This window comes from Bombyx mandarina, chromosome 08 (genome assembly GCF_030267445.1).
Source record: "Bombyx mandarina strain Sakado chromosome 08, ASM3026744v2".
Lineage (NCBI taxonomy): Eukaryota > Metazoa > Arthropoda > Insecta > Lepidoptera > Bombycidae > Bombyx > Bombyx mandarina.
The window spans coordinates 13908875-13923775 of record NC_143215.1 but is presented as its reverse complement, the minus strand read 5'-3'; the positions used below and the strand labels follow the sequence as shown (position 1 = coordinate 13923775).

General features: G+C 37.5%; 2 protein-coding genes across 3 annotated transcripts in view; both read left to right on the top strand.

Annotated features, from left to right (window-relative positions):
* The first annotated feature begins 2483 nt into the window (after nucleotides 1-2483).
* Nucleotides 2484-12107, top strand: LOC114247259 (uncharacterized). The gene is made up of 5 exons (XM_028180168.2): nucleotides 2484-2723; nucleotides 6970-7625; nucleotides 8756-8884; nucleotides 11164-11337; nucleotides 11694-12107. Exons 1-5 carry the CDS (start codon nucleotides 2703-2705, stop codon nucleotides 12043-12045), a joined length of 1332 nt encoding a protein of 443 aa, XP_028035969.2. The 5' UTR covers nucleotides 2484-2702; the 3' UTR covers nucleotides 12046-12107.
* A 1090-nt stretch (nucleotides 12108-13197) lies between these two features.
* Nucleotides 13198-14901, top strand: part of Myo61F (unconventional myosin 61F) — a 72747-nt gene continuing 71043 nt past the window's right edge. The window contains exons 1-2 of one of the 2 annotated variants that reach the window (XM_089729260.1): nucleotides 13198-13328; nucleotides 13779-13913. In XM_089729260.1, the coding sequence (XP_089585386.1) occupies nucleotides 13801-13913 (113 nt within the window). In that variant the 5' untranslated portion in view covers nucleotides 13198-13328; nucleotides 13779-13800. Of the gene's footprint in view, nucleotides 13329-13770; nucleotides 13914-14901 lie in introns of those variants that run through there. The other variant, XM_089729261.1, reaches the window with a different exon arrangement.

The following is a 14901-nucleotide window of genomic DNA, read 5'->3' as shown; positions in this document are numbered from 1 at the left end:
GTGAGCTCGTCCACTCATGTAAGTAATAAAAAAAATGCAGCGTTATTTTGTTTAAGATCTTCCTCTGAAAATAGCATTATTAGAAACTTAAATATTAGGCCGTATTCTGACGAGCGTTCGTGACGTCTGTTATTGAACCTCTGGTGACACCACGTATGTACCCAATTTTGTGTGATGGTGGTAGATTATGTGTTTGCTTGCCTAAATTACCAAAAATATACTGCGGTATATAAAATTGATCACTAAGATCCAGGCTGTGGGCTCTGATGTTTTTGTCTAGCTTTATTTTGTTTTATCGCTAAGTAAACAAAGATCTTGATTGTTATTGGATTCAACAAGGATTCAACAAATAGCTGTAGAATTGTGATCGTGGCACATGAAATAAGACTGTTACTTTTTTGCACTTTTTTGTTCTTTTCTCAAATCTTCTGAATTAATTATTATCTGACACCTTTTTTGTGCCTTGTACTATCAATCGACTTCGCCATCTTCCTTTTCTCTGTCATTCTCTTTTCCCTTTCTTAACGTTTTCTCTCACTCACATCTTAACGTTTCGTTCCACACTATTTTATTACATTTCGTTCTTGCCAATCCTATATCCTCGAGTCGTGTTCCTCATGTCTGAGGGTCGTGACCACCATCACCCATGAGCTTCAATCTTAAGATCTTTTTCCACTTTCCCCTGTCCACGGCGTCATGCAGCGCGCTGTACACTGTACTGTCCAAAGCGGTGCGGATCTGATCGGACCAACGAGTCTGGCTGCGGCCTCTAGATCTGTTGCCTTCAACTTTCCCTGTGATCATAAGTTTTTCCAGGTTATCGCCGGCTTTCCTCGCAATGTGACCAAAATATTCGAGGATCCGCTTCAGACATACAGTAGACAGTCTGATTTTGATGCCCAGTTGCTTCAATATCGACACGTTAGTCCGGAAGGCTGTCCACGGAATTCTTAGCATGCGTCTCCAACAACACACATCCTATATAGCTATGTTTTATTTCATTATAAAACAAAACAATGCAAGTTTTCAAATACTCGTTTAATATATTTCTATTTTTCGGTCCAACGTTGTATTTCGGAAACAATCTCACTGACGTACAACAATAGCGCTTCCTCTTCCTTCATTAAGTTCTCGTATGGTTTTATTTATAACGCTAATTTTACGTTTAGTTTTTTTTTTTTTTTTTTTTTTATTTCGTAGTCGCGTAACTCGAATTATTCGCCTTAAAAGATAAGATTGCTGAGAGCTGGTACATTTGTATCGAGCGACACGAATATGTTGGATACAAAAATTGCGACAGTAGCTATGTTTTTAAAAGAAGTAGGGTCGCTCCGGTAATCGAAATTCGACTATAATTAATTGAAATTATAAGTTTTTACACTATTATGATTCTATTGTCAAAGACTATTATACTTCTATAATCACAGATTTCGCCAAGACTACACTTTAGACAAATATTAATAAAGATAAACAATATTTAATCTATTCTCAATTTGAACACAGACTATAAGCATCTACGAATAAATAATAAGTCTATTTATTCGCAGATAAGCATTAAGAAAAGTATGACAATAAACAAATAGTATGCATGCGTGTGTGTGTCAAATACATGGTAGTGTGTGTAATGTTTTTTATATTGATTTAATGTATTTTTAAACATTTTAAAAAAAATTGGCATTCTGCACTCCTTCTCTATGTTTTCTATAAATGTGAGAAATTTCATAGTCCTCCGTTCGCGCAATTTTCGTAAAAACGGGGAAAAAGTTTTTGATTTACGTATTAATAAATAGATATAAGTATCCAACGCGCATCGACGAACAACTTATTCTATAAAATAATTATGTTTATGTTATATAATAATATTATGTATATTATTTATATTAAGTTCATATCGTGTATTAAAAAAAAAAAACTTTCATAATTTGCCTAATTCCTACTTGAAAAAGCATTCTGTATATCCGTTGAAGTAGTATATTTATACCGTGAATTTATTTATGTCGCTTCCGTTCAAAAGATAGTACTGTCGTTATAAAATTAATTAGAGACTTCAATTTCATGTCTTTAAAGAGGTAGTAGAAATCACGTAGTCTCAAAATATCTGGGACAACAGTTTCCTGATGTTCCGGGTTAGATGATAATGTAAGTCTGGTCTGAATTTATTGATTATATAGGTACTAACTAAAGACAGTTGATCGCTTCCTTGATCAAGAGGATTTAATGATCAATGGTTTAATGTTTTTAATTCTTTTTACTTGTTATTTTCTATATTAGCGCCATTAAACGAGTTAAAAGACCTTTAAGAATACAAAAAGAAAACTGTACGTTATTATATTTTCCATTTCACATTAAAAATATTAAAGTAATTACGCAGCGGCAGCGCACAGTAGCATTTGCTGGCATAACGGTCGATGGGTCATCGCCAACGGATGGACAAACAAAAAAGCCTACAATTTTCAATCATTATTAACAAAGTACACACGTTTTGGCCGCCCAGTCTATTCCGCGCCTTCAGGCTTTAAGGAAGGCTTCGTTTTTTTTTTAAATATACATATTGCTGATATAAAGAAAAATCATTACCACAAACTTTATAGAATGTGTGCTACGAATTAATAAGCAATTTTTCATTTAGACAAATTTAAAAACATTGTGTTTTTGTCTTTGTTTTTGTTTAAATAATGTAATTTATTTTTAAGAGAACAACAATGGAACGAGTACTAATTTTGGTGAGTTTACTTTTATTTATGTATCTTCGCTTCGGAAACATTAAAACACACATGAAACAAAAAAATAAAATAAAAAAAAAGTAGCCTATGTTCATCAGGGACAATGTCGGCTTCTAATGGAAAAAGAATTTTTCAAATCGGTCCAGTAGTTTCGGAGCCTATTCGAAACAAACAAACAAACAAATCTTTCCTCTTTATAATATTAGTATAGATATAGATATAGATAACAAACTGTTACCTATTTAATATTTAACGTCAATAACAAAATTATGCTATTTTAAATTTTATATTAAATTAATTTAAGCAATTATTTTGTAACATTTCCAGTTGATTGTTGCAAGTTGTTAACGATAATTCTATTTTACATAAATGTTGAAGGATAATTGTGAGAAAAAAAATGGATTCTATGATATAAACTATAATAGAATCATAATTATCGTTTTAGAAGTCGATTTTCAGGGTTTTTTTTAGGTCATTTTATATATGAGCGCAAAGGTGGCCTACGCTTACCATAGTTAATATAGAGATCATGAGATTTCATTTTAATTTTACACTGCTTCGTCGGCAAAAACAATACGCGCGAAACTAATGTTTACAAAGGCATCTGTTATCTATGGATGAAACTAGGATAGGCCAGTTTTGCATCATAACTTGTTATGTTTTGAATAAATTGCAATATATAAACCCGAATATGAAAAATTGTGGGCTAGGCCACTTTTGCGCTGACCGCCTCATATATAAATGGAGGTATGGTATCTATATATTAATACGTAATGCAAAAACTTTGTACATCTTTTTACGAAAATTGCGCAGACGGATTAGTATGAAATTTCCACACTTATAGAGAATACAGAGAAGAAGTGCAGAAAGCTAATATTTTTTTTTAAATTATGCATTAAAAACACATTCAACCAATAAAGAAAACATTACACACACTACCATGTATTTGACAAACACACATATACTCTGTTTATTGTCAAACTTTTGTTATTGCTTAAAATCTGTAGTCAAATTTAGAATAGGTTAATATTGTTTATGTTTAATATTATTTGTCTATAGTGTAGTCTTAGCGAAATCTGTGATTATATTATAGAAGTATAACAGTCTTTGGCAATAGAACCATAATAATGTTCAAACTTATAATTTCAATTAATTATAGTCGAATTTCGACTACTGCGGGACCACTAGTAATATAATATAAATATACAGTGGTTTTTATGGATGTTCCGTTATAACTACTGAACCATGCATCCGATTGACTTCAAACTTTGTATCCATGTAGAAAATACATGTACTTAATGGATAGGCTAATATTTATATAAGTGTTGGACTCCCTAATAATAATGACAATAAATAATAATGTTAATTTTAAATGCTGGAATTCCACCGATGCTTAATTAACCATTAATAACAATAACTATAAATGTTGATTGTTGCGCCAAGGATCCTGGGTTCGATTCTCGCATCGGGCAAACATTCGTGTGATGAAAATGTTTGTTTGCTCTTTGTCTGAGTGCTTAATATTTATTTTAAAAACGTTTATAAATCAGTGTCTCTCTGGTACCCGAGGCACCGGGAATCCTAAATTGGGACCGGATTACAGTGCGTTATTTGTTCCCAGTTATTTATTAATTTTACTGGTGGTAGGACCTTTTGTGAGTCCGCACGGGTAGGTACCACCGCCCTGCCTATTTCTGCCGTGAAGCAGTAATGCGTTTCGGTCTGAAGGGTAGGACAGCCGTTGTAATTATACTGAGATCTTAGAACTTATATCTCAAGGTGGGTGGCGCATTTACGTTGTAGATGTCTATAGGCTCCAGTAACCACTTAACACCAGGTGGGCTGTGAGCTCGTCCACCCATCTAAGCAACAAAAAAAAATATTTAGTTAAAATATCGCATTAATACACAACTTATTGGGCGCTCAATGCATCATGCAAATTACGCATTGGCGCAGGCATTATGCGAACTTCTATGTAATTCGTATAATATCTTTTTAATTGTCTATGCGCGACCATGGGCATAAACAATGGCGCGGGTTTACCAAACAACGAGTGTTATACGATAATGATCATTTCTCTTTATAAGCTTGTTGTGAGGAGTTATCTTTATTAAATAATTAACTTGGCAACTTGTTTTTGGAGAATGGTGATGTCTATTGTAGCGTCTGATTTTTCTACATATCCGACTATGCTGTTGTCGACCATACCTGTAGCTTCCACTACAATAGGTATTACAGACGTATATAATATGTGTTCCATAGTCGGGTGATTTCCGTTCTTAACAGGTGGTAAGGCGTCTTGTGAGTCCGCACGGGCAGGTACCACTACCCTGCTTATTCCTGCCGTGAAGTAGTAATGCGTTTCGGTTTGAAAGATGGAGGAGCCGTTGTACTGTAAAAACTGAGAACTTAAATCTCATATTTCAAGATAGGTGGCGGCATTTACGTGGTAGATCCCTATGGGCTCCGGTAGCCACTTAATATCAGGTGAGCCGTAAGCTCGTCCACCCACCTAAGCAATAAAATAAAATAAAAAATGTGGCATTTGCTTAATATCTCTATTCCTTTAGCTCCCATATTGTAGTCAGATGGGACAGTGATATTGATTAAATTCTGTTTTGTTGGTTGTTTTGCCTGTGTATATTAAATCTGGTCTATTTTAAGTTACTGTAATGTCGGTTTGAACAGGAATTTCCTAAAGAATTTTTGCCTAGTCGTTTCCTTAAAATGCGGTTGTTTAGTACAAAATTTATTTGCACCAAATTTTCTCCATTTCCATTGTATGTTTCCTCGTCAAACACCAGTAAATATACTTGACCAAGTCATTACAGCGTTTGGCGTAGTAAGGTCCCAGCCAGTTTTCGCATCCATATAATAAGTGCTATGCGGCTCGGTCTTTAGCAGTGGAGAAACGGCATTTCCCATCTACGGGTTCCTTCAATACGTCACGTTGATGTTGCTTCGTCATAATGGCTTAGTTCTGTATAGCGAAAAGACAATTCTAATGTGGAGCCTATTCTCTGTCTCTTCATCCACCTAAATCAGAGGCTCCCAAACTTATTTTGTTTACTACCCACTTTGAGAGTAAATTTATTTTTTAGCGCCCCCATTTTTTCAACTACTTAAAAAATACTATAGCGAGAGCTCAGTCGGTTGCTAAGAGTCCTCCTAGATGAAATTACAAATCGCCTCCCAAGCCTCTATACAACGCCCCCCTTTTTTTCTGTGACTCTTACCGCCCCACTTTAGGCCTGTAGCACCCACAAGGAGGCGCACACTTTGGGAAAGGCTGACCTAAATGAAAGCTGCATATAAATATATTATAGATATATACAGAATGAAACATATATCTAAGTTCTGAACAACACTATTTGAACCGTCAATCTACCGAGTGAAGTATCAACTCGATGAAATATCTTCCATATGCCGTTTCACCCAAACATCTACATATTATCTACAAACGTATCATCCAGTAACAGTAAGTAGGTCAACATCCTTGTTTGGAAAAACAAAAAAAAAACGAATAAAAAACAATAGAAATGACCTTCGAAACGCAACGATGGCTTTAATAAATCACACACCATCAAGTGACCTTAAAACAATGGCCGTAATTTTAACCGTAGGCACAAAAAGTGTGGTCGAAAATTGAGGCCATCGCATAATTCCCTATTGTCTCGTCATTAATCTGCCGGATACGCTTATATTCGTGTTATGACTAATGTTATGTGATTTTTTATTTATTAAATAATTAGTACTGGTGGCCCGAAGGCCTTTCCAGTTTCACCAGGACAAGTGGGCGGGCAAAGGCTCAGCCAGGAGGGGTGGGATAAGGTAGGATAGGTTGGGACTAGATTCGGTGTTCGAATCCCAGGCGGATACCAATTTTTTTAATAAAATACGTACTCAACAAATGTTCTCGATTGACTTCCACGGTGAAGGAATAACATCGTGTAATAAAAATGAAACCCGCAAATTTTAATTTGCGTAATTACTGGTGGTAGGACCTCTTGTGAGTCCGCGCGGGTGGGTACCACCACCCCGCCCATTTCAGCCGCGAAGCAGTAATGCGTTTCGGTTTGAAGGGTAGGGCAGCCGTTGTAACTATACTTGAGATCTTAGAACTTTTCTCACGGTGGGTGGCGCATTTACGTTGTAGATGTCCATGGGCTCCAGTAACCACTTAACACCACGTGGGCTGTGAGCTCGTCCACACATCTAAGCAATAAAAAAAAAATTCTCGTTCCAGATAACAACAATACTACTATTAATCGAACCGACAACGCGAGCAGAAGAGACGGTCCACTCATCTGTCTCGCCGCCGACGTTGCAAGACGCTCTGTACCGACAAAGTCGGAGCTATTATGACTACCGCTACGGAAGACCAGATTATGACCGAAGAGTTTACGAGAGACCACGCTGCGGTCGTTGCTATGACGACGACGACGATGACGACAGCGAAGAAGTACGCCATAGACCACGAAGCAAAACGAGAAGTCCTTACGACAGCGAGGAAGACGATAGACGAACGGACGACAGAAGAACAGACGACAGACGCACAGACGACAGAAACTCAAATAAGAATGGAACTGAAGAAGAAAATGGCGACAGAAAAAGCGACAGACACAGCGGAAGAAGGAGAAATAAAGACAGACATAGAAACGATGACAGAGATAGATACAGGCCGGATTATTATGACAGATTCTTGAGGGATCCGTACAGAGATAGAGATTACGATAGACCGTATTATGACGATTATTATAGAGGTAGAAGACCGTATCCGGATAGGTATAATGAATACCAAGGGACATACAATGGCTACGGAAGATATAGAAGACCGTATGATAGATATGACGATGGTTATGGCGGATATGGACCAAGTGATGGCGGCGGTCCCCACGGCAGGTATGGCAAACTTTTATTCTACATATTTATATTTATTTACCTATTATCTATGAATTGTATTGCTTATTTACTGTTGAATATTAAAAGACGAGATGTCCGGAGCGGATTAAAGATTAAAATTTGAATGTCGCCATGAGAGACATGAGATTGATATGTCAATGGTGATATAAAACCGCTGTCCAACTCTGCGAACCGAGGGCATTTTGTTCTAGATTAAAAATCAAAATGGATGCTATAAAAAATGTTCTAACTTTTCAACTTAAAGTTCGCGATTAATTGGCTCCATAATATTGTGTTGTTGACAGATTAATTGATCATTGGTTAGGGCAAATGCGATTTATTCTTGAAACAAGCGAGGAAGCACTATACAACACTATGTTTGCTTATTGAGGCAATATAAACATTTAACTGGCTCTTTTCGAATCACTGCACATTGCCCAAACTCTACGCTCTCACCGAAATTCCAATTGAACATGTACATACTCAACAATAGTTGAAAGAATTGAATTAAATCCGTAACGGTAACAAATTGCATGTGGACTAGATTTTTTTTGCTACCTAAGCTGATACTCTTGAGAAGCTATTTCAGCGTAACCTTAACTAGTAGGTGAACTCACGGGGCCCAAACCGGAGTGATGCTAACACTGGCCCTAGCAAGAGCAGTGGTTCGCAGAATCTACCACCGGATCGGAAACGCGACCCCCTGAGAAGATCCGGCGAAAAACTCAGTGGGCTGTGTCTATGGGTTAATTCGCTCGTCGAGCACTTCGTCGCAAGCGACGAGTTCGACGAGGACGGTGACCGGTGCTTGTGGTACCTAAAAGCACCGTTAATGGATCGGGAGGATCCGTAATGACGCGTAAGAAACGTCGCTTCTAAAAGCAATGATAGACTGATTCATTAGCATTTTCATATTTCATTATTATACGGTTAAAGCGATGAAGATATTCCATTGGGGCTGTGATGTTGGCTATCGTTTCGATCCAGGCTGAACGAATGCTTCGTGTGAGAAACAAAAAAATGCGACCACAAACACACAGCTTACAATACCCTAACGAATAATATCTGGAAAAAGACGTGGTTAAGGATTTGGGAAGATTGATTTTTGTTTAAAAAAATATTGCTTACAGTTTCAGACCTTGGGATGAAACGTATCGTGGTCAATCGGGATGGGACGCGGGTGGTAGGGGCTACTATTTCGCTTCAGGAAGACCCGACGCCACGTCGGCCCAGGCATGGGGTCGACCCGAGTATACCAGGTGAGTACTACAACCTCAGTGTGCTTAGTGCGAGTTTTTTAACGTTCTCGATAGCGTAAAAGTTAACTCAAATTTGTATGGAGTTGGAACGCTTGGCGCTAGGGGCGCTATTCCAACTGCATACAAATTTGAGTTAACTTTTACGCTGTCGAGAACGTTAAAAAACTCGCACTAAGCACACAGATGATGGTGGGATTTAAAACCCACACAATATGTGAGTTTTCTTACCGTATTTATGTATCTAGTTTTATTACTGTTTGTGTTGTGAAAATACGTAATTTAATCAATTACACTGAGGTTGACGGTGTCGCCCTAAAATAAAACACTATTTTAGTGCTTGGAACTAATCTTTGTGTTTCTTGCTTTGAACAAGTTAGGTATTTGATTTTTTCATATAAGCACAATAAGCAAATGAAATATCAATAAATATTCAATCTTTTATTTTTTGTATATATTGTGTGATCTCTCGAATTAAGAGAAGGCAAAGAAGACTTCACTCAAGTCCTCACAATGAGATACATAGGCGGCACTGAAAATTTCGGGAATTAACGAAGTGACACAACATTACTATTTAAAAATGTATTTATTGCTTTTCGAAGTATTCTCCGCGAAATTTGACACATTTTTCCATACGATGGAACCAATCATTGAAGCAACCATTCCATTCGGAAGTTGGCGTCTCCAAAATGGCCGTTTTGTAGGCGTCCACAGCTTCTTCAGGTGATGAAAATCTCTGTCCACGCAATTTATTCTTTATTTTAGGGAAAGTATAGAAATCATTAGGGCTTAGGTCGGGGCTGTACGGCGGATAGTCTAATAATTCTATGTTTTCTTGCTCTAAAAACTCTTTTGTTCTGTGCACGGTGTGAGAACTCGCATTGTCGTGATGGAGGATGATGCGGCGGTTGCAGTTCTCTTTACGGAGTCCAGAAACGACCTGTGGCAAACAAATGCTAGCATGCCATTCTGCATTAACCGTTCTTTGTCCCTCAAGAGGAATAGTCGTAACATGGCCGGTTTTGGAGACAAACGTGGCCACCATTTTTTTTGCAACACTCCGTGAACGAACAATTTTTGTTGGCTTTAACTCATTTTCGAACACCCAAACTCGTAACTGGTTTTTTGTTTCGGGTTCGTACGCGTATATCCAGGATTCGTCTCCTGATACAATGTTGTATACAGCATTTGAGGATCCTGCGTGGAATCTTTCGAGAGTTCTGATGCACCAAGTAACGCGAGCCCCTTTATGCTCTTCACAGAGCGAATGCGGTGTCCATCGGGAAAACAACTTTTTTACACCTTATTGTTCATGCAAGATTATTTGTATTTCACTCATGCCAATGTCTAAAGTTGCCTGAATTTCGCGGTATGTCACATGTCGATCTTCCTCAATCAGCTTACGCACAGCATCAACGTTTTCTTGGGTAACTGCAGTTTTTGGACGACCTTGACGGGGATCATCACTGAGCTTGACACGTCCACGTTGAAACTCAGCAAACTAGCGATAAATTGTGGTTTTGGATGGGGCTTCATCACCAAATGCAGAAATCATCCGGTCAACACACTGTTTTTGTGTTAAACCACTTCGAAAGTCATAATAAATCATCGCTCTTGAATTTTCTCGAGTCAATTCCATTTTCTCAACGACTAAACAAGTTTGACAAAACCTCGTGACAAGACCGAGAATCTTTTTTTAAATAATTAAATGGTATTCGATTTTTAAAACCAAGGAGTTTTCATTTAAAAAGATTTTAATATGACAGGAACAGTGGAAATATTCCATTCCCGATACATTTAGTGCAGCCCTCGTATATTCCCCTGTTTTTTGAGTGGGCTGAATAGCTCAGGGCCTATCTAAGATTAAGTTAAGTCCGTAGCACGTAGACACAATTGTGGTGGGATATGAAATCGAAATCTCAAATTTATTGTGAACCGGGAAGGAAATGACGCTTTTATAGCCCACCATTATGATTTTTGGTGAATCAATTAACCGATAACTAATTTTTGGTAATCGAAGGATCGGTCCTATGCGGGTCTGCAGAGAAGCAATTTGAATCTTGGATCTTGAAGACGGTGTCCATGACGGACAGAGGCCCTTACGAATCTATACCGCTATTTCTGTATTAGGGCCGTTATTTAAACTGTTCACATTTCAATCTCGTAACTCAAGGTGGCAACGATATTCAAGTTACGTCCTCAATAGATTTCTGAATGGGCTGAACAAAATAAAAACATTACGTTGAGAAATGTTAGAAAGAGACAAACACGAAATTTCCCAGACCGCAAGCGGACAACTGGCAGAGTACAGGGTACTCTGGATACCGCGACCCCCTGGAGTACCGCGGGTCAGTGGGCTCCGTGGGGTATGGCCGTGGTGGGTACCGCCAGGATCTCAGCTACGGGCAGAGCAGCAGCGGATGGCGCAGCGTTGGTCGACCTTATAGAGACGAAAGGTGAGGCTACAATAAATATATTTATACATATAAAAATTAATTGCTGTTCGTTAGTCTCGCTAAAACTCGAGAACGGCTGGACCGATTTGGCTGATTTTGGTCTTGAATTATTTGTGGAAGTCCAGAGAAGGTTTAAAAGGTAGATAAATATGAAAATGCTCGGAATTAAATAAAAATAACAATTTTGTTTTTCCATTGATTTTTCCCCCGTCGGATGGATTCCTTTTATTTGTTTTAAGTTTGTTTTATACAAAAGTTTAGGTGTTTTATTTATCGATTGAGGCACTACGAAGTCTGCCGGGTCAGCTAGTCAAAAATAAAAACCAATGTAACGAATTCATTGTTTATTTTTACAGTGGAGTTAAAAATCTGGGCGCCAAAAGCTATCAAGACAATCGCCAAGCAACTTACAGCCAATCCAGTACGTATCCGCCAACGTTTGGACCAACTGAAGTTTATTCTCAAAGCAGCGCGTATGGTCAAGCCGGGGTGTATGGTCAAACTGGATCGTACGGGCAAAATAGAGTCTATGGCCAGCTAGGTGTATACGGCCAAAGCAATTCTGCCCAAATAAACCCGTACGGACGCGACTACGTACAAAGTAGCTCCACTACACAAGAAACAAGCTACTTGTTCCAACGCGAAGATAATTTGCCAACAAACGTTAATGAGACCTCCAAACGTGATACTTCAGTAGTAAATAACTGAAAAACAGTATTTTTTTAGTCTTTTCTTATGTGTTTTATTTTGTATTAAATTTATTAAAACCATTTTTGAAGTATATTATTTGTAACCACTGCATTTATTAAAGGTCTATGTTTGTAACAGAAATTAAAAGTCTTGGCAGTGCCATCTGTCAAACAACAGATTTACTATGACAATTCACCAATTTACTAAAGCGGCGCTAGTGTCACATGGTGACCAAAAGGTAATCACTTTTAGTGCCTAATTTATCCGCTAGATGGCGCTATAACATAAGATATTTAAATATTTTTCTAAGTTTATTATTCTAAGTTACTGAAGCGTGAACGTAGCCTCTGCGTAAGAAATGTTAATTAAATAAGGATATATGTAGAAGACCATGAATATATTTCATCTTAATTATCTACTGACTTTTTGGGGGAATTTCTTGAGTGAATCCATTGTGAGTATTATTAATTGTATGAAAATAAATAGGTATTGAAACTTGACACGCGCCTACCACTGTGGTACTGTGATGGTTGTATATAATACTTACTCTTTCGCAAAGATTCATCGCAATCGGATGAGAAACGCATAAAGACCAATTATACAAACATTTACATTAATTTACATAATTATATATAAAGAAAAGACAATCCATGGCCATGTGGATCTAAAGCCGCACGTATTCCATAAACCCACAGAGTAAACATCGCAACCTACCTTGAGACTTGATGAACTTGAGAGTTGAGACCATGGAGTTAATAAACTAACCCTATGGTTGAGACTTATTAGGTGAAGATCGTCGAAGAGAAAATTACAAGTCGTCCGTGGCAATTGCACAAATCGACGACTGATTTGTATAGTACATTAGAAGCTTCATTCAAGCATGACTTTAATAAACATCTGACAGAGTATATCACTTACCAAACAACACCATAGTGTTTTAATATATTATCTAAACGATAAACAACGTGGCAGTACAAAAACAGCTAACCCTTTTTTGTTAAATTCTATAATTTACTAGCTAAATGACGCCATTACAAATATTTTAGCAGCCTCGATCCTCTTGTCGCTAACAAAAACCCTAGTCAAACAAAATGCCAAACCCTAAGTCGCACTGTTCTGCGTGCAAAGAAACATAAAAGCTATTTCTCTTTACCTAAATAGTTATAGTTTGAGGGTAGTTCGACTAATATTCATTACATTGACGAAAACCTGTTTCGAAGATCGTAAATTATAAAATGAAATTGAACGTGAGATTAATAAAAAAAATCGTAATTATACCAACGGGCGGCCAATGAAAATCGGTAATTATCAATAGAATTTTAATTTTACAAGTTGATCGAAAAGTTAGTTATCTTCAGACGTATTTGACTATCGCAAAATAATCGCATCTAACTATATAATTACCAATCAAACAATTTACTGTTGATATGATTAAGGATTACCAAATTGAATTATATCAGATATCGTATGGTACGTGCAGTTTAGTAGGATCTGTCGCAGGAATTGTCACGATTATCGTTCGTATATTTTTGTAACAAAAAAAATAATACTTTAAGTATGTATATAGATTTACCGCGTTTTCATATAAATTTGTGTACAGATAACATAATATTCGAATTTTAAATAATACTTTATCGATGAAAATTTGTTAGGTTTTTAATCAATAAGGATTTAATAAGTCTTAGAGTTCTTTTCGGGTGATTATATTAAAATTTATTTTTGGTTAAAGACTATTTCACGATTGTGTTTAGGTTGTGAGAGGAATTAAGTGAGATGACACAGCAAGATTCTGTGACCGTGGCCGAGAATTCCACGCAGCAGGTGGACGGTGTTCAAGTCGTGGAAAATGCTGAGGAACCAGGGCTGTTGGAGTCACCGCAGAAAATGTAAGTGGAAAAGAAAATCCTGAAATTTCATACAAAAATCATATTCAAGTTTTTGTTTACCTGTGTGCTTAGTGCGAGTTTTTTAACATTCTCTCGATAGCGTAAAAGTTAGCTCATGTTTGTATCGAATGGGATCGTTTGCCTACGTTTACCGTTAGGGGCGCTGTTCCAACTGCATACAAAATTGGGCTAACTTTTACGTTATCGAGAACGTTAAAAAACTCGCACTAAGCACTCTGGAATTAGTCAATACGTCTAGTTTACCGTCGAATCAGATTAATCATTGAATAAATCTTGGAATTGTGAACATCATGGATTTTACGTCCCGTCACAAACTTCTACTTACAGTCGTGCGTAATACTAATTTACTAACCAAACGCTATAACTTTTTTACGTATTCTTGCAGCGATGGAATACGATTTTTCCCCTTTTTTCTGTACTTATCGCTGGTAGCTTAAAAGCTATACCAGCCACGCCCGGACGGGTAAGTGAGCTCACGGGCTTAATCTGAGAGAATTTGCTAACACTAGCAAGAGCAGTGCTTCGCAGAATTTACCGCCGGAATCTGAATCTGCCATTTGAAAGCCGGTGCTGTTAGGTATCGATGATAGTGGATCGGGAGGATCCGAAATGATGTGTGCAATCGTAGTACGGTCGTAACGTTTTTACTACCAAATAGAGCATTGTATTAAAAATACTTCTGATGGACTGTGTGAAAGAGGATATACGTGATAAGGGTGTGAGCGCAACGATGACGTATCCATAGGTCTAAATGGAAAAAGAGTACGTACTGCGCTTAACCCACATCGCGACTTCCTGAGAAGATCCGATGAGACACTAATTAGCGGCGGTAAGTCGTCGCTTAGCTATTCTGCTCACATGACTGATGTCCGTTTGTCTATGGTGAACTGTCACCATAGACCTGTATGCCTCATCCGAAACAAACAAAAAAAAATACATTCGCCTAAATATCGTAGTTATGTATTTG

Bases quoted from the DNA above. Each gene is read 5' to 3' on its own strand.
- LOC114247259 (XM_028180168.2), top strand. From the start codon at position 2,703: ATGGAACGAGTACTAATTTTG. The intron at 2,724-6,969 runs GTGAGTTTACTT...TTCTCGTTCCAG, and splicing joins TGGAACGAGTACTAATTTTG to ATAACAACAATACTACTATT. The intron at 7,626-8,755 runs GTATGGCAAACT...TATTGCTTACAG, and splicing joins GGCGGCGGTCCCCACGGCAG to TTTCAGACCTTGGGATGAAA.